This window comes from Festucalex cinctus, chromosome 4, assembly GCF_051991245.1.
Source record: "Festucalex cinctus isolate MCC-2025b chromosome 4, RoL_Fcin_1.0, whole genome shotgun sequence".
Classification (NCBI taxonomy): domain Eukaryota; kingdom Metazoa; phylum Chordata; class Actinopteri; order Syngnathiformes; family Syngnathidae; genus Festucalex; species Festucalex cinctus.
The window spans coordinates 16,726,288-16,745,986 of record NC_135414.1 but is presented as its reverse complement, the minus strand read 5'-3'; the positions used below and the strand labels follow the sequence as shown (position 1 = coordinate 16,745,986).

The window sequence follows — 19,699 nt, the reverse complement described above, 5'->3', positions numbered from 1 at the left end:
AACACAGTGCAAACGCATCTGCAATTCCAGGCGTTCCTCACTTCCCATTACGCACATCACCGGCAGCACCAGCACAAGAGAAGCAGCCTTGGCGATACACATGCTATGTCAGCAAGGCCGGTGCAGAGATGACGAGGACCAACAAGGCAACAGCATCCGTCGCTACAGCTATACATCTTTCTCACTAACCTGTTTGTCCTTTTCCTAGCGTCTTCTCCAAGCGGTAGGGTCCCACATAGTTGGCGCAATGCCCGCTGTTGGCCTCCTTGCCCGATGAAGACATGGTTCGGCGTGAAATGATGCGCGGGAATACTTCTTGTCCAACTTGGACACGTTCCTGGGTAGAGAACCGCAATTTTGCTGCGCAGTGGAGCGCCTCTGTCGGCGTTTCCGAATGTACGCCCGCCTGCGTGTATATCCACGTCCCTTCCTTGCTGTCCTCCGAAGTCGTCTTCCTCAATGCGGCTCAGTTTTGGGCTTTAAACCTGGGTATCATGGTGGTCCAGCCCGCGGAGCGGTGCGCTGCAGCGCTGTTGGGTGTGAACTAATGATGGGACAGCATCTATCGCCGTTGTCTCGAAAGCACCCTACGCCAGTGTAAAGATGATGCGGTGTACTTCCGGCTGTTTCTTTCAAAATAAATGGTATAACGTCCCTCACCCACAGGGGTGCGCCATCCACATGATAACAATTTAGGTCTGGTAAAAAAACAAAACAAAAAACAAAAAAAACACCCTGCTATTGTTAAAACTCTTTGACTGCCAGGCGTTATAAAAACAAAATAAAAAAAATCCACAGTGCCAGCCGCTTTTGAGCATTTTAACTCATCTTTCAACGCAAAAAGAATAATGAAAGATCGCGTTCCATTCATTGGAATTTTACTAATCGTCATGAAACGTCTTTGGCAGTCAAAGAGTTAACCTGGTAATAGCCAGTTGACCCTTCTAGTGTGATCTCGCCTCAAGGCGGCACAGAAAGGGCAAGGAGGCACAGAAAGGAGGCAGATGTGCTCAAAAGGTGGTGGTTTAATAAGACAAAAACCAAAAGGTACTCTAGAAACTAGATACACAAAATCTAAAACAAGCACAAACAAGTACAAATAAATAACTTGACTTAATTGAAGCCCAAAAACACCAGAACCATGCCAACGACATAACAACAATGCTCCCACACAGACTGAACAAAAACAACAGACTGTATTCACACTTACTATGGGTGAGACACAAGTGGTTGAGGGCACTGGTTGGTCAACACACGGAGCAGGGAAGACACACAGGTGGACATGGTTACGCATGATGAGACAACATATATCAAAAACACTAACCAGAAGACAACATGAACACCAAACAAAAATCCAACCCCACTGAACCATGACAAATAGAACATCTTAATGCCAGTCTATAGACTGTTGATTTGCAAAATTACTTTTTTACCAGTTTAGACCCTAAACTGAGTAATTATCAAGTCACCCTAAGCTTTAGTGTGACTTGACGATTAATTTAAATGAGGATGAATTATGCCTCAGTGTGCGCGTGCGTACGTGAGGCAAGAGAAAGTCAGAGAAAGAGACTTGAAGACAGACGGAGAGATGGTGGGGGGGAGAGAGAGAGAGAGAGAGAGAGAGAGAGAGAGAGAGAGAGAGAGAGAGAGAGAGAGAGAGAGAGAGAGAGAGAGAGAGAGAGAGAGAGAGAGAGAGAGAGAGAGAGAGAGAGAGAGCGAGCGAGAGCGAGAGCTTGGCCACATTTGCCGGATTTGGATTTGGCAGTTGGTGACAACATTTAGCTATATGTCTCCACAACAAAAGGCAACGCGCTTTTATGGCAGATGGATCCCGGCTCCTACTACCACCCCCTCTCTCCCCCATCCCCATCTGCCTCTCTTATCTACCCGCAAATCCAACTACCCCCCTTCACAACTGTATCCCTAACAAAGACGAGGGGGCATGTCACACCCAGTCGCCAAGAGACAGCTTCTACCCAAATGATTTCCTTCTAATTAAAAGTGACACCAACAACACCAGTGAACACTCACCCCACCCCAGCCACCCAAAATGTGAGCTGGGGGAGGTTGTGACCCTCATGCACTGATCAATTTAGAGTTTTCTCCTCATTCAATCACAGAGGGCGTTTGTTCTCCCTTCGTGGTGGCAATGCTCTCTGGCAATGGCAGACGGTAAATGCAGCAGGCTGCAGCTATAAAAGTGAGCCGTTGTTTTCGCCGTCCTCTAAGGTGCTAGACTGACTGCCTGGGTAAAGCTGAGTTTTTTTGTTTGTTTTAGAGAACCAGGGAGGTCCATTAATTCATACACAAATTATGATAACCAGTGTTGTCAATAAAATTGGAGAACATTTGAGACAGTACTTAGTAGAAACAGCATGATTTATAGTTGGACCCAGGTGCAGAGACATGACAAGGAGGGAACTGTGGACAATTTTATTGATATGGAACAAGTAAAAGACGGGACGGAACATGAGAGGACTGGTTGTCAAATCCTGACCGGAACAAGGGGAAGCTGGATAGCATGCCCTCAACACTTCACACTTCAGAATTCTGCTGCCATCTGTGATATCTGAGGAAAAAGAAAGTGAATAAGCTCTTAATGGCATAAAATAATATAGTGTTACAGAAAACTGGGTCTTACGCATTAGACTGTTTGTTACCTGAGTGTCAATCGATCGAAACTGCCAGTTCCAGCGTGTGTTGTAGAGGAAAGGACGAAGATCAAAGCGGTTGTCATCAGGGCTATAGCTCTCAGCATGATAGGATGGAGTCACCGTTGTCATCTTATGGCGGTTTATGGAGTACATCCTGAAGAAATGCTTAACCTTCTGTGCGACCTAACAAATGAGGCAACATGCAGTCTTTTTTTTTAAATGCACAAAATTCATGAACTGCTGTTTTTAATATTTGTGTCCATTCAATTTTTCACAGTCATTATGCAAATAACATGAGATTAAACATGACAATGCATCTGCTATCGTAATTTCTTCATTACAATACAGTCTCGAATATAATACGCCCCCCCACCCCACCCAAATCGCCCTCCAAAAGCATTGTTTTCTCTCTACTATGTATTATGCGCTTGTCCAATTTGCTGGTAAGGATGCTCAAAAACAACTATTATATGCATAGTAATTTGATAGTTTGGAATTTCTTGTGTTCAGACACAATTTTTTAGTGTGAAAAGAAGTTCACTTTCATCTTTCTAACATTTTTAGCTGACAAAACTCGAGCCTACAAATATTATTACTGCTAGCAGTCCTTAAATACAATGCTTGGTAGTGCTACGTTGGCCATAGGGTGGTCACTACCATAAAGTCAAAAAGGAGGACATATTTTAAGAAATTAAGTGTTCCCTCGCTATAACGCGGTTCACTTTTTATGACTTTGCTGTTTTGCGGAATTTTTTTTAGTGCAATTTTGCATGCTTTTTTTTTTTTTTTTTTTGTTTAACAGTAATGTACCTATTTTATAAGATGTATGAACGTTTGAACATTGAGAATGTTAAACAAGAGTGAAATCTGGGAAAACGTAAATGCTGTCATGGGGAAAAGTGTATAAACTGTGTGGTGAGGGGTTTTAGAGCCTTAAAACGTATAATAAATTTAAAACATAAAGCTAACAACGTCACAGATTTCTGGTATTTTTTGGAACCTAACCCCAGCGGAAAACGAGGGAACACTGTACATCAGACGTGCGGTGTATTCTCATCAACAATAAAGTTTTGCATGGTTTATTGATCCTGTTTGTGTAACTAATTGGCAAAAAACATCAATAAAAAGGCAAACTTCTTTTTGACTATTTATTTAGTACCATGTTTTTAAACCACAAAGCAGCACGTCATCCCTTCAGCTGTGGGCCAGTCATGAAAAATCTCTCTGTCTACTTTCACACCACAGTCTATAATTCTGTAATAGTCTTAAAAATAACATTCAATAACGTTTTATTTTTTATAGAACATAAGAAAATATAAATGTGCATGTACGTACATTGGCCAGCACGTGTGTACACTACACCAGCGATGTTTTGACTGTCTAGCTGTCACATTTATCAAATCTACCCTGTACACTTCTACTTGGTCATGAGCTCCTCCTCTCCCCCTGCCCACCGCACTGGTGTTGTTGTACACCAATCCTTTCTTCTTGCTCCGCGTGCCGTAGTTGTTGTGCTGTAACTTCTGTCATGGCACTTGTTTTTTTTTTTTTTTTTTTTGCTTGTTTAAAAAACTCAAGTTGTGTGGAATTGATTCTTCATGGAATCATATACTAATACATCATATACTGTTCAATACTACTAGTGTGCTACAGCTCACTAACCTCTGTAGGTGACAGCACATCCTTCCACATGTGAATGAGTTTGCAGAACATACTGAAAGGTCCGCATTTAGAGATCTTCCTTAGTCGTCCAATTACTGATAACTCAGAGTATGTCATCCCCATGTCAGCCTGCAACCAGGTGAAAGATTAGAGAATACGAGAAGACTTACTCAGCTGCTCATAAGGCAGTAATTGTACAAACCACGATTTCCATGGCGTTGTGATGTTGAGTAAAACATAAGTAAAAACAGAATGATTTGCAAATCCTTTTAACCTATACACAATTGAATACACTACAAAGACAAGCTATTGCTTTTTCAAGCTGGTGATGAATGTTGTTTTATTTATTAATATCCAAATAGTCATTCATTTTGAATTTGATGTGTGCAACACATTCCAAAAAAAAGTTGAGACAGGGGCAAGGTTACCAATGTGTTACAATAGTTAGTTAAGGGAAGATACAAGCTGTGAGGCGCAATCGCAGTGAAATAGTCAGGGCTCTTTGCTCTCATCTGGATATTAGTGGAGCATGCATGATGTAGAAAAAAAAATAACATTAACATTTTGAACTTCACAATGCATCTTTTAGTATTTAAAATGAATTAAAATAACTTAGCTACTTTTAAAAACTTGTGTAAAGATAAAAATGGCCAAAATTTATCTGCACAGCAACAAAAGCACAAATAAAAAGGCAAATAATCATCAGCTAAAAAGGTTTAAAGCACTGGGAGGAAGCTGGCAAAGTTTAATTGAGAACAGTTTCTAATTTCGTACCTCATCTGTCTGTGACACCTGTCCGTCAGTCAGAGGCTCTAGTTCAGCTGTGGGTGGAGCAGCCAAGATGCTGTAATGAGATTAAATGACTAAGAAACTGAAATGCTGATACTCTAAATCAGCATTTGCATGTTGGTTTTGTTCTGCACGGTTCATTTTGTGCACCAGTAGAAAAACAATGTCTTGAATTTGAAAAAAAATCATATTTTATTTTACACTAAAGTAGGGTTCGGTGAATGCGCATATGAAAATGGTGGGGTTCGGTAACTCCAACAAGGTTAAGAACCACTATGCTAGATGTTTTGAGATACTTCAAACGTTTTATACAATTACTTATTTATTATCAGTATTGTTAATCCAATAATAAGAATAGAAGTGTAAAATAACATTTATACCACCTTTTGCATAAAGAATATGTTCTGAGGAGCCAGACACATCTGGGGCGAATAGAGGCCATGAATACAGTTTAAGGCCAAATGCCCATCAGTGGGATGCAGTTTGTTAAGTACTCAACTCAGTTTTCTATTACCCAAAGTAGATCAGTAAACCTCACCTTCTCAGAGCTGCGAGCTTAAATTTCTCCACACAGTACTGCAGGAAGCCCTTCAGGTCATTTTTGCTAATCCCTCCAATTGGGTTGATGTCAGCACTGGAGCAGTCATACTTAGTAAAATAACCTGTCAGACTGATTTAAAGAAAAAAAAAAAACAAGTAGTCAGAGAGAGACTCACTGTAAGTGGGCTTGTAAATGTAGCTCAGAAACTCTCCAGCAAATATTATTATTTTGGTAGATAATATTTTAGCAATACACTCTGGTTTGACAAAACTATGTATTCACCAAAAAGTCAACTTCATGTATATTCTCTTGTCAGAGTCAAACTGAGAAGCCTCGAGTTCCCATACTACTCATCTGTGTTACTGGCTAGTGTAAAGCCTATAGTGTAATTGAAATGCATACTGTAGAAATGTGTGTAATCCAAATTCAATACCTCATTGTTATGTTGATTTATTTGGAACAGCAAAAATGTCAATGGGTCAAAATGATTTAATTACTATAATTACCCAAAAGTGTCAGAAACTCTTTTTTTTGTGTGTGTGTGGACACACATTACTAATAAAAAACTAATTCAATGCTTGCTGTCAACCCATGTGTTACATTTGTTCCTCTTTGACCCGGGGTCATGACTGGTGTAAGTCTCAGAAATTTTGTCTGTGTGGAATCCTACTTCACTAAGAAAGTTTGAGTTGCACTCCTGTGATTACTTTTCCCCATCTCAGGAAGAGCAATAATAATCATGGGTCATTTTGACCTGAGTTTTTCTTAATTATCAAAAAAAGTTTCAGAAATTTACAAAAATTCGACTTTTTTTTTTTAATCTTTCTAACTCCATCACTAACAATTCTAATCAATATTTCCTCTCACAGATCACACTTTAGATGTTGAATATACCTAATAAGCCAAGTAGACGTCTATACCGAAAAAAACTACTGTCAACATTTACTTTGAACTTTCAAATGGGTCAGTTTGACCCACAACATAACATGAGGGTTACATGCAGAGAATAAATAGCCTACTACTTTTCAGAGAAGGTCTAGAATTCTGTAGTATAATGAGTCATTACCTCTCATCTACATTGGCTGAGCCAAGCACCAGTAATCCACCTGGTTTTCCTCTACTCCACAGACTCAGTTGGGCTAACAAGTAAGCCAGGACCATCCTTACCCTTGCCTATGAACACAATGCATGTACACAAACATTTTGTGTGATTTACATCAAATATCTGCTGGTAGAACACTTCATGCAGTCCGAGCGAATGACAAACCTGTACATTCTGCAGCGCCAAGTTTTCCCTGTGGCTTCCTCCATTGGCACGGAATTGAGGCCACCTCCCAGTAACCATTGAGAAAATACCCAGAATGCCTTTTACTGCCATGTCTATATTTATGTTCATATGTATGCTGAAAACACAATACATTTATAAACAATTAATTTCTGACATTTAATAGTAACAATTGTATGAAAACAAATTTGCAGAAACATGTTATGCCTTTTGATGTCTAATGCCAAGTCATTCCTAATTGTTTAAGTTAACCAACACCCCTCCCCAAGTTTTGTAACTGCTTATATTAATAGTTTAAACTGTAAACATACTGCTATATCGTCCTAAAACAGTTTAAAACCATTTCATACAAACATATCTTACAACATAATACCCAGCCTCCAGATAAAATCTGAACCTTTGATCTCTTCTCTCATATTGATTGTCTTTGGCTATCAAATCCAAATATCCATCCATCCATTTTCTTGACCACTTAGTCCTCACAAGGGTCGCGGGGGGTGCTGGAGCCTATCTCAGCTGGCCATGGGCAGTAGGCGGGGTACACCCTGAACTGGTTGCCAGCCAATCGCAGGGCACACCGAGACGAACAATCATCCACACTCACAAGCACACCGAGGGACAATTCGGAGCGCCCAATTAACCTGCCATGCATGTCTTTGGAATGTGGGAGGAGACCGGAGTACCTGGAGAAGACCCACGCGGGCACGGGGAGAACATGCAAACTCCACCCAGGAAGGCCGGAGCCTGGGAGCCAGTACTGGGAGACGGCCATGCTAACCACCGCCCATTTGTAATATAAAGATGCCTAATATAAATTTTCCACTTTTCCAAATGTTTTCTTCTTACTGAGCAGATTACAAGAAAATTTGCAACCTACATAGCTCTAAAGTGCAAATGTATACATAAACAGGAGGGCCACTTTTCTTAAGGGGTCATTTTTCAAATGTTGCTGCCATACAATAAAAGCGCGCTCCAAACCCCATGGTGGCATGTCCAGGACAAAGAAATTAAATTCCTTTGTGATAAGTTTGCAAAAGTTACAAACAGTCAATAATCGTTACAATTATATTTACATTTGCCTACATTTGCTTTGAACAGCAAGTCACACACTGTTTTTCTGCCATGTTTCATGTAAATACTGTGTTACAGTACACTAAAAACTTGTAATCTTGCAAACCTCCCAATCTGACTGGCCAACTCTTTGGCACGGTTGCAAGTGTCCACTGATGAGTTTTCACTGCCCATGTAGCAAGTAGTAAAGATACGACCACAGAGCTCCCTTGGGTCCCGAGGAGAGAAGTTTTCATCTCCAGTTAACCTGCGAACGTCTTCCAGTACCTGATTATCTAAGAGGGTGAAAAGATCAAAGGAAAGTATGGCTTTATTTCTCAATGTCAAACTACACTATCTGTTAATGTATCTAAATAAATACATTTTTTTTATGGATGAATTATGTTTGTCTAATACATAATTCTTTTATGAATGAATAATGATTGTCTAAAGTAACACTGGTCACAATTAAAAATGTAAAAAGGAAAATCTACTTACTGCCATTTTCTATAGCGTGGCAGACGAGCACACACATAGAGTAGACAATACAGGCAACTGAGGAGCTATCAACACCTCCACTCAATGGCAACAGAAAGCCACCCTAAGAGATAGAACAAATTCATCACATAAGTTAAGTATTACCAAGACATATTGCTTGTGGACAGGCAAAATGAAAGAAAATCATTTTATGCAGCATGATACATATCCTATATGCTTTCAATCTCACCTGTCCACTCCTCCTTAAGTAGTCCCATAGCCAGCAGGCTGGGCCGAGGCTGGAATCAACAAAGAAGTGTTTCACTGAACAGCTACACGTGCCACATGCAGGTCCAAAAAAATGCTGTGTACCTGATTTCTTCCTCTGGTGTATGCAAGTGCCATGTTATCGGTTGGTAGGTGGGGAGGCAGATATCATCATTACTGGATAGAGAAAAGTCTACTTTGATCCTATAAAATGGTGTGGATTCGCTTCCCTGGGTCAGAGAAGCACAAACAGCAAGCAATATTATTACATACATGAAAGTGCCGTTTGTGCAGTGATGTAATGCTGGGTGCTTTCCTCAAATGAATGAGATGTGTACAATGGCTGTGAAAAACTTTACACACCCCTGTCTAACTGCCAGTTTTTTTGAAAAAATGAGACCAAGGTAAAACAAACATTTTCCACCATAATGTTAACAATAACAAATGCAACTCAACTGAAAAATAATGAAATCTTTTGGAGAGGGGAAGGGAAAATAAACAATTGAGCACAAAATTGCAAACCATCGTAATTCTGGGGAGGTGGCTGTGTTTATAATTAATTATTTAATTAATTATTTAAGTTCCTATAATAATTTTGCAATCCCATCTTACATTACAAGCAATAGCCCTTACAAAGCTTCCAGAGCATTAGAGGGATCTCATTGTTCAAAGGTAAAATTATTATTTAATATTTCATTTATTTTCACTTGGGTTGTACTGATTATGGGTCACACTGCGGGAAACATTTTCAAATAACTTGTGATGTAAAATGTATGTTTTTACTTAATCGACCTAGTGTAGTGGCGGCACAGTGGCTGACTGGTTAGCACGTCCACATCCCAGAGATTGAGTCCAGGCTTGGTCTTTCCTGGGTGGAGTTTGCATGTTCTCACCGTGCTTGCGTGGGTCTTCTCCGGGTACTCCAGTCTCCTCCCACATTCCAAAAGACATGCATGGCAGGTTTATTGAGCACTCTGAATTGTCCCTAGGTGTGCTTGTGAGTGTGGATGGTTGTTTGTCTCTGTGTGCCCTGCGATTGGCTGGCAGCCAGTCCAGGGTGTACGGCCAGAAACCAGCTGGGATAGGCTCCAGCACCCCCATGGCCCTTTTATGAATTATGAAAATGGATGGATGGATGGATGGATGGATATAGTGTAGTAAGAAGGTATTAGAATGTTGGTTAGTGGAAATTCTCCAACCTGCGGGGAGGTTACCTGTAGTTTCCTGCAGCTGTAATGAGTTTGTGTAGGCATGTAAAACACACCCTTCTTGAGCGATAATAAGGAGGAAGGAGAGAGGCTCTTTGGGTCAGAAGGATTTTTTTTAACAAGCCAGACCAGGTTTGACTCAGTCTGTGTTCTTATATCCTATGTCCAAGAGGATTTTCTGCTTTAAACATGACAATTTATGGTTTCTTTTTTTCTTTTTCCCCTCACTATTTTACAGGTTTTCTTGCTATTTTTATTTTTTTAAATGGGAAATTTGTTTTACAAATACTAAGACCATGAACGTTAGAGCTCATCGCCCCACAAATCTCCGGTCTCTCATCGTGGGTGTGTTCGGGAATACGGTCTGAACACACTGCTCCACTCAGCCCAATGGGAAATTCGGAACATTGTTCAAATTTACCGTTTGGTTATTCGGAGTGCCCCAAAAAAAACTGAGCCGAGTGCATGCGGTACAAGGAAAGTAAACAGCTGATTTCAGAAATTAATTTGAGTGGAATGCTCTAACCCTAACCCAAGGACGTCGAATCACCAGCTTAAATAACTACACATGAAGTTGTGACCCCAAGTGTTAGCCTTGAAGCAATATAGTTTATAAAGGTTTCTCACCATCTGCTGCTGACATGAGTCTCCTCTATAGCAGCGCACGTCCTCGAGGTCCAAAGTGGCTGTTACCACCTCCTAAAAACAAGCAGTGACAAGTACTGGATTTGACATGAACCGATATTCTTTCCAAACAAGATTTTCAGTGAAGTTTATTTTTTCCAAGAGGGCGGTTGTAAGAAAAATCTAGTGACAGAGAACCGGACATCACGTGACTATTTCTCTGAACACATCCTCCAGGGGCAGGAGAGTAGTTGCACAGCATTAATAGCCTGCAATGGCAAGGAGGGCAAAATATATATATATCCGTCAACTTTCCACCCAGTCACTTTGATGAAAAGGACATGATGTACATGCGTGAGGTGGACATGTTGGATTGCCAATGAAGGGCACGAGTCTTGTTTTTTTTTGTCAACTTGGTGACGCTGCTATGAGGATTTACCTCCTTTCTTGCCGTTGAGTGCTTTCAAATTTGATCATACAAAGGTTTGACAAGTTTTTACAATCTTGATTTATTTCCCCTTTATGTGTGGTCAAAATGCCATCGAAGTTAGTTTGACACAAGTCTTGCAGTGCTATTTATTAGTGCTTTCAAAGTTATTAAGTCATTAATTAATCACAAAAAAATATTGCATTAATCATGTATTAACGCAGATTAATCACACTATTAATTTTGACCGCAGATGATCCTTTAACTCAGTGGTCCCCAACATTTTTTCCCACTTTTATGTACCTGAACTAGCAGCACAAACGCCTATGACAAGGGTAACAACAATACATTTAATATGGTGTATGGAAGCCCAAAAGTGTCAAAATTCAATAAATAAAAAGGCCTTTTGAAATAACTATCCTTTTGATAAATACCAGACAATTATGTAATATGGCCATTAAATTTTAAAATGAGGTGTTAGTATTATTATGAAAAGTGTTGTGCTATTCTTTAATATGTAACATATTTTATTTTGATTAAATATTTCATAATGATTATTTATACTTTTTTTTTTTAAATAATGACATTTAATTTATTTTCAAGGTTTTATAAGATAAGAAAACGCTTTATGAAGTCAGTTTTTATTTCATAATATAATATAATTGAAGACACAATTATCCATCGTGAATGTGAGCATAAATAAGATGACATCCCACCTCAAGAAATATGATGAACTGTTAATTCCCAGACTTACCACCTCATTTAAGGAAAACTGTGCTCCATGTGCCACAACGTCCCCGTTAACGACCACCATGGCACAACCATCATAATATAGTCGGTCTCCATCACAACCCCTCTGATTTGCATACAGGTAGATACCTCCACTCTGTAAGTACACCCAAAATACACAGAATGTAGTAGAATGACAATCACGAGGGCTATGCAAATTTATCAATTCTATGGATAGCCCAATGGATAGATCCAATACTCTTGTCAATAAATCCTTTATTACTATATACAGTTCAGCTTTGATTTTTAGATAGTTACATCTGGATAAGAAACAGAATAGTATATATCCACCCATTATCTAGTTACAGCATTATTTGATATGAAAGATTTTTAGGTGAGTGAAAGTATTGAAACCCTCAAGAAACTATCATTATAGATTAAATGTTTTGAGAGGAGGTCTTTTCATATTATTATTATTTTTTTAACTTTAGCTGTGTGTATGCTTGTGCTGCTTTTGCATGTGACGTATTAAGTAAATTTGTCGACTGGGTTCTCGTACTACGACAGCAGAAAGTCAGTGCACCAATCAGCCACTGCTAGTGCACGTTACAGAGCGCCACAATACAGCAAAGCAAGATTCTGACAAGGGTGCGGCAGCTTGGCAAGAGGCTTACCATTTGTTTTTGTTTTTTGCAGTGCAACCGATTCATGGCATTTCAATTTAATTTAATGGGAAATATTGATCTGATTAAAAATGATAGAAGTCACAGAACTGATCGACATGTAAAAACACTGAAGATAAAAGGTGAAATGTTGACTGACTGTTTCCTTGTCATCTTTTGTCATGTTAAACTCAAATGTTTTTCAGTTATCTACCTTAGTGGTGGCTGACTTGATCAAGTTGAGTCTTTGGTCTGCTTTGCGGAGCTCATGGTGGCTCGCAGAGGAATTTGTAAAGATTTCAACCCCATCAAGACCCATCTGACTGTGAGGGCTAAATAAAAGAGTCATGAATTACAGAGAAATTGATCAAAAGCTATTGCTGCTTTGAAATTACAAATGTGTCAATAGTGGCAAAAAAAAACAAAAAAAAAAACGTTACCTAGAGGGGTGCCATAACTCTTCACACATCTCTGTACCAATACAGGTATCCTTGGTGGAAAGCACACAGTCTCCAAATGGGACTGTGTCCTGATGAGCACAGAGGCAGTTTGGCACTATGTTGAAAGTACAAAATTGCATGTCATAGCTTTATGTAGGTGAGATTTACCTGCCCTGTGACCTGCTGGATCATTCTTGGCAGAAAGTACTCCTCTACTGTCCTAGAACATATAAAAGAAGGTTTTTCGCAAGTATGTTTGTATCTGTATTACAAAGGTGAAATATGTTACACTGATACTTTATAGGTAAACAGGTAAATAGGCTTACTCCCACAGTCCAAAATCAAATATGTTAATGAGGACTACAGAAAGAATGTGATTGTGAATGATTGACAGGTCAGGCAAGGGTAAGCCAATATATGTGTGTAAAATGTCTGTCTCCTGTGTCTCTCATATATGTATATATATATATTTTGTACAGCCAGTGCCACCTAGCACTGGTGGGCAAGCACTACAAAGGGATTAGGCGAAAGGACCCATGAGAAAACAAATGAAATCAATGTCAAGGATCGATACTGGCTTGTTGGTATCAATACGATACTCACTTTTGTTTCATGTCTATCGATGCTTGGATCGATTTGCACAGCCCTATTAATTAACTATATCTTTTGCTTTCTGCGCATGAGGGAGCGGTTGTGGCCCCTTCGTCCTCGAGGCACTACCAAATTTGCCAGGTACTACCTTTGACAAATTGTGAAACATTTAGCCATAGCTTCTTTTTTTTTTAGATTAAATCACTGTATCTTAAAGTGCAACTGAGTCATATCATTTCACAGTCCTTTTGGCTTTTTGTTTACCAACCGAAATTTTGTCCACGGTGAGAACCAACGCATCTCTCTGTAGACGCCATGGTTGGCCATCAGCATCTTTGGCCGGATCAGTAAGATTTTTCTAACAGGATAGAGAATAAATGAGTTAGTTATTTAGTTCCATCTACATTTTCATTCAGTTGGGTTAAAAAGCGTAAGATAAGTCCACTTTATGTAGAAGAACCCAAATCAACACTTGAAATAATATTTAACCTCATTAATGCATTTTCACAACTGTAAGACTATCAATTGGTCAAAATCAACAACACTTCAAAAAATGTCAAATTTATAAAATCCTGCAGATTAAGACCCAGGTTACCCCATTCCAACAGGGAATATTAAATAGCATTAATAGCTGTCAGATTTATCAATCTGAATCACATTCCACATCTGGAAAAGATCTGTGCCGACTTGAAATGCTCAATGTCTACAATAGATACCCATCTTATTATGGGATGAATAGTTGATGACAATTTACCAAAAATTAACCATTTATATTCAATTATCTCAATCAGACCAACATCAAAGTGGTTCCAAACACTCCAAAAAAAAAAAAAAAAAAAGAATCACTCCATCCACCATTTAGAAAAATAAACGTGAGGGGGACTGGGTGCACCAAACCATTGGAAACATTATCCGTACAAAACCCTCATCAACTTAATACAGCTTAATAATCATCTTAAACAATCTTAAAGTTTTTCCTGTTGATACATTTTTTTCATCTGCATTTGAATCTACCTACCTAAGCCATGCCTACCTAACACAGTTTATTTTTTATGTATTATCTGATTTGGGGTTGCAAAATAACTTACCTGTTGAGAAAAATCACTCGGCAGTTGTAGCGTACATTGCGATGCATGATGGGCCTGAGGGAATATAACACTCAGAACACTATAACACAAGCAGGAGTGGAATTTGAATATGGAAGAAACTCCCATCCTTTTGCTTAAAGTGTAAGTTTGCAATTTGCCCCATAAAAAAAAAAAAAAAAAAAATTGTGAAAACTGTCATGATGACCTAACAGTATTACATTCTTTTTTTACATTCAAGTATTACATGATAAAATTGATCTGGGAGAAAAAAAATTAAATACCGTAAATAAAGCCAATAAATAAAGCCATCTCTGGCTCCATCTTGTGCCTCTAATTTGAATTGCAAGAAACCACAGCACTTGACAAAAAGCTACCAATCACAAACAGATGACGTAACCTCTTCATTTTTTTTTTTACATTCATCATGTACTACTGTCCGGCCATAATTACAGTTTTAAGAAAAGTATTTACTTTTTAAATTGCATACAACCCTTTAATTAATTATTGTCTACACGGCATTAAAAGTAAACACATACATTTGAATTAAAGGGTATTGTAAAGATAGTTTAGGGCAAATTGTTACAAAGTGCAGCTTTAAAATACAAACATACTGGTGTTCATAAATGGAAGTCAGATTATCCAACTTCAAGGCAAGAAAAAGGAGGAAATTTGGATGAAACACTATTTTTTTCTTCATTACACCGAAACAACTGAAGGAAACAGAGCAGTGCTGAAGGTAGCATGCACCTATGTACGCTGACACAAATTTTAGGCATGTCCAATTAAGGTCTTTTTAAGTGTCAATGTCTGTGATATTTACAAAATGATTGTTGTTTGTTTGTTTATTGAACATATAAACCAGCAACAGCAATACTGAAATTTAGGGATGTTCGATACCACTTTTTTTCAGACCGATACCGATACTCAGACCCTCAGTGCTCACCGATACCAACTGCCGAAAGCAATAGTACATTTTGAAAAATAAAAAAATCACTAAAAGATATTTTTAAACAAATATATTTCCTTTAATTTTGACAAAAAAATAAATAAAAACAGCACAGTCACTCTTCAATAGTCTTAACGCTCAAAACAAAATACAATAATGCTCTTTTAGTTTAAGATTCACAATTTTGAAGTATTTCCAAACCGGTGAAGTTTTGGTGAAAAACTGCTGCAAGCTAGCGCCAGTTACAGGCAAGGAGGACTCACTTAACGTCTTCCCCCTCTGCCATCGGTCGCTTGTACTCGTCTGCGTCACGAGTACTCGAGTACTTGAAAAAAGGCTGGTATCGGCCCGATACCGATACCTGGTATCGGTACTCGCCCATCCTTATTTATCATACAAGACAAATAGTGAGGACTTCCTTCATAACAGGTCATTGAATTTCTTCAGTTCAGCATTTATTTTTTTCTTTTTCAAAAGATGAATACTTACATTCCCACGTCACAAATAATGTCTTGCGTGGTGGGACATTCTAGAAGCTTCTTGAGGACTTCAAAAGAGTGCAGCAATGTATCCGATTCATAAAAATGGTCTGCACAACCATAGCCACTGCAAAAATGAGGAATTACAAAAGAGATATTAAAAGAAAGGTAAGGCAAAAAAAAAAAAAAAAGCTCAATGTTTTGGCTGAGACATTTCAAGAAAATCACACACTGACAACTTTGGTCAATTGATATTTGTTTGATTTTATTTTTCTTAATATTTTATTCATTGTATAATTTACAGTTTTTTTTCTAAATGGAGAAATTGGGGCTGGGTTAAAAAAAAATTTGAATAATCAACATCGAATCGATTTTCCTTTTCAAACATGATATCGATTCATAAAACTATGAATCAATTATTTTATTCTTTTTTTTCCCATAAATTCCTAAGAAAATAGAAATTTTAAAGGACTTTTTTATTTTATTTTACCATTTTCTTGAAGTTTACTGTTCACGTGAATTTAAAAGTATTTTCTTATATTTATGAAATACCTGACGTATTGCACTTTATGACAATTCAGAATCTTTTTAATCTATATGTACGATTATTGAATTAGAATTATGTAAACATTTTTATATCATCCATGCTGCCAATGTTTGTCTAACACTTAAAGCAGCTATATGTAAGATTTAAAATTTCAAATCGCTACTGCCACCTGTGGCCGAAAACAAACTGCACGCTCGTACACGTTGCGCGCACTCGTACATGCACGACCTCAATACTGAAGACTGGGCTCTTCATATCCAATTAAACTATGTTTTCAGAGGTAACAAGTTTTATAATGTTATACAAAGCTGGCCACTTCACGGAATGAGACTCTCGATCCCCACTAAACAATTGATGTCCACGGGACGTGCAGATCATATTGCTTTAGTCGGTCGAAGTCCAGTCCTGTGCTGTACTCCAAAACGATGTGCAAATTACGTCAATTAATTGGACCTCATTCCGATGTTAATATGCAGTTACATATTGTAGTCACCCCGCTCGACGGACGTCAACCTGATTCTAGTCATTATTAGTGTATGTCGCCCCCAGGCTAGCGTCATTGTGCGTTAGCCGAAAGTTGGGCTGTCATTTATGGAAGTGACGATTGTGAAAAACATATAGACCCATTCATTACTTAGTGTGATATGGCCGTGAATGTTATGGCCATTCAGTAGTACCGTTCACATTCCGTTAGCATAATGTAGCTACAATAGGCTGTTTTCACGGAGGAATATAAGGCAACATTTAGCCTGATTCTTCATAAAGTCATTCTGTTCTATTACATTCAACTTTGCCGCCCCTTTCACGCTAAATGTTGCCGTTCACCTCACTTTCACTTTCACTTTCACTTTTGTTTTTATGCTACAGCATGCAGAAGGCTTTGATGCAGCCTCTGAACTGAAGAGAAAGCTTGAAGCAATGGTAGCGATTACAAAAACGGCCAGCAGAAGAGTATAAGAGATCAACCAGGGCCATGTTGCAACAAGCAGTTTCCCCCACAGTTTTAAACAGATTTGAGAATAATGGTGAAACTTAGCTATAGTCTCATGCTAATTGCTGCAAAACGGAAACAGATAGAAATATACTTTTTTTTTCCTGGTGAAAGAAGAGACTAATCTTTCTTTCAGTAGGTTCCATGTTTGTATAATAAATAGAACACAATATTCTGTGGGCCTTGCAAAATCAGTCAAAATCCAGTAAAACAGCTGCTTCAGTGAAAATGGCTGGGAGCGAATGAGTTAAGTGTTAATGAGTTAACACGTGTTATTTTCATAAAATAATAATAATAATAAAATAAATAAATAAATAAAAATCATTTAACCAGTTACTGCCTCTGCAAAATTTAAGTTGGAATTTAACTTTTACTGCCAAATAGGGCTGAACAACTAATTGTATATGCAATTGAATCGCGGTTTGACAGCATGCAATTACATAATTGTGAAAAGCTGTGATTTAAATGCTCATTGAAATGGAGCGGAAGCAGGGAAAGGGGGGGTGGGGGGCAGGAACGTCACAGTAGATCAGGATATAAAATGTTCATTATCACACAGCACTATTATTACATGACATCAAATTAGGGCATTTTAATAAATCCCACCAGATTTCAAGTTCTGGGCCCAGTCTGTATTTGGCTCCATTTTCTTTAGCAATCTCAATACCTGTAGAAGACAAAGAACAACAAATGACAAGATAAAGATAAAAGATGACTTTTTAAACTACGATATTGTTGTGCTTTGTTGATAGCGTTCTGCAAAGTCTTGGTTGATTGTGGTAAAAAAAATAAAAATAAAAATAAATAAACCACTTATGTCAAGTGACAAGCACAAAACACTTGAATTGACGCCTTGCCCTCCACCGCAAGGGGTGCACTTAAACGTGACGTCACACTAGAAGGGTCTATAACGCCACAAATCATATCATTATAATAAATGTTATCAAGTACAATTCTATAATACTTTCATAAAATCAACTTTTAGATTCTCATTGAGTGTGCTATGGTCTTCATGTTTGTCAACTGTTTCAGACTTTGCTCGCCGTTGGAGGGCTTGCGTATGCCGCATGGAGGTCTGATAGAAAATACTGGGATTTGATTAAAACTAATGGCGGGAATGGGCTTCCATAAGTTACCTCAGTACAAGAGTACAAGTGAAAGATCAAGATAGCCGGGGTCTCCCGGTTCAAGATGGCGGCTAGGTCTGCAAGTCTTGAATCAACCGAGGCGACATCTAATCTAAGTCGCTCTATGGTCATAAAGGATAGGAGATTCACATGTTGGAGATTTGGTTGATTTGAGAAGAAACATCAACAAGGCTTCTGTCACGGATTTACATATGAAATCATATTCAAATCCGTGGCTTGTATTCATATCTGTGAATCGAACAAGTTTTCCTACTCTGCAAGTATTTCCGAGTCATCTCGCTCAGATACTAAAGGACAAGAGAAGACATTTCATTGTCAAACAAACAAACTAAAACAGCAGCCACACAAAAAGAAAAACAAAACAAAAAACAATCGTGTCATATTGAACGGAGGCGTAGCACAAAACACGAAACTGTGGTGCCGAAGCCAAGGAGACGCAAGGGGGTGTGTCGCAAAAGACTACTGAAAATCACTCCAAAAAGCCAAACAGGAAAAATAACTTAAAGTACGTCACACTAAAACCTTCCCCGTGAACCAACTTAACAAAACAGTTCCATGGGGGAATTATGTCATATGTCACGAGCACCACACTTCTCACATTCCACGCAGATAACACAAAAACACGATATGCACCGTGTTTTTCTTTGTTTGTTTTTAATTAATAATGATAACGATTGTGATAAAGGTGCAACAAAAGCCAAGAAAATTGCTCATCTGAATACGGATACAGGTCTGACTTACTTTTTAGTATTCTCTCAAAGTTGCCGTCAAACTCCAACGCCCACTGATCCAACGAACACGTAGCAAGAGTGACTTTCCTTCCCATTTCTCTTCAGCTAATTATTACTCAGCGTACTGCTCCGTTAGCACACACTAGGATTAAATAACTACCCAAGAGATCTATTTCTTTACAGCGGTTACGACATGTAGCCACACATATACATACAAACATAGATAACACCTTGAGCGCTGTTTTGTACATCAATGACGTCGCCCATTTTGAATGTGGAAAATGGAGCGATGGGTGAAGGTTAATTCCCTTGCTGCTTGAAGATGGACCAAACTTTTAATACTTGAAGACAGACCTCATGGGA

The 19,699-nt window shown here is 38.6% G+C and overlaps 2 protein-coding genes across 7 annotated transcripts in view; both read right to left on the bottom strand.

The window, feature by feature from the left end:
- The window catches only part of LOC144017597 (serine/threonine-protein kinase BRSK2-like), a 50,733-nt gene extending 50,112 nt beyond the window's left edge, over nucleotides 1–621 (bottom strand). For 4 of the 6 annotated variants that reach the window (XM_077519332.1, XM_077519335.1, XM_077519333.1 and 1 more), the window contains exon 1: nucleotides 190–621. In XM_077519332.1, coding sequence (XP_077375458.1) covers nucleotides 190–283 — 94 coding nt within the window. In that variant the 5' untranslated portion in view covers nucleotides 284–621. The remainder of the gene's footprint in view (nucleotides 1–189) is intronic. The other 2 variants (XM_077519336.1, XM_077519337.1) reach the window with 1 other exon arrangement.
- Nucleotides 622–2,419: 1,798 nt separating this feature from the next.
- On the bottom strand, nucleotides 2,420–19,653 carry nadsyn1 (NAD synthetase 1). The gene is made up of 21 exons (XM_077519331.1): nucleotides 19,347–19,653; nucleotides 18,064–18,124; nucleotides 15,930–16,046; nucleotides 14,495–14,548; nucleotides 13,675–13,764; nucleotides 12,984–13,035; nucleotides 12,816–12,904; nucleotides 12,590–12,707; nucleotides 11,739–11,870; nucleotides 10,561–10,632; nucleotides 8,831–8,955; nucleotides 8,709–8,757; nucleotides 8,480–8,582; nucleotides 8,109–8,277; nucleotides 6,914–7,049; nucleotides 6,713–6,819; nucleotides 5,644–5,775; nucleotides 5,091–5,160; nucleotides 4,317–4,445; nucleotides 2,661–2,837; nucleotides 2,420–2,569 (listed from the first exon to the last, which is right to left on the bottom strand). Exons 1-21 carry the CDS (start codon nucleotides 19,429–19,431, stop codon nucleotides 2,543–2,545), a joined length of 2,094 nt encoding a protein of 697 aa, XP_077375457.1. The 5' UTR covers nucleotides 19,432–19,653; the 3' UTR covers nucleotides 2,420–2,542.
- Between the last annotated feature and the right edge of the window lie 46 nt (nucleotides 19,654–19,699).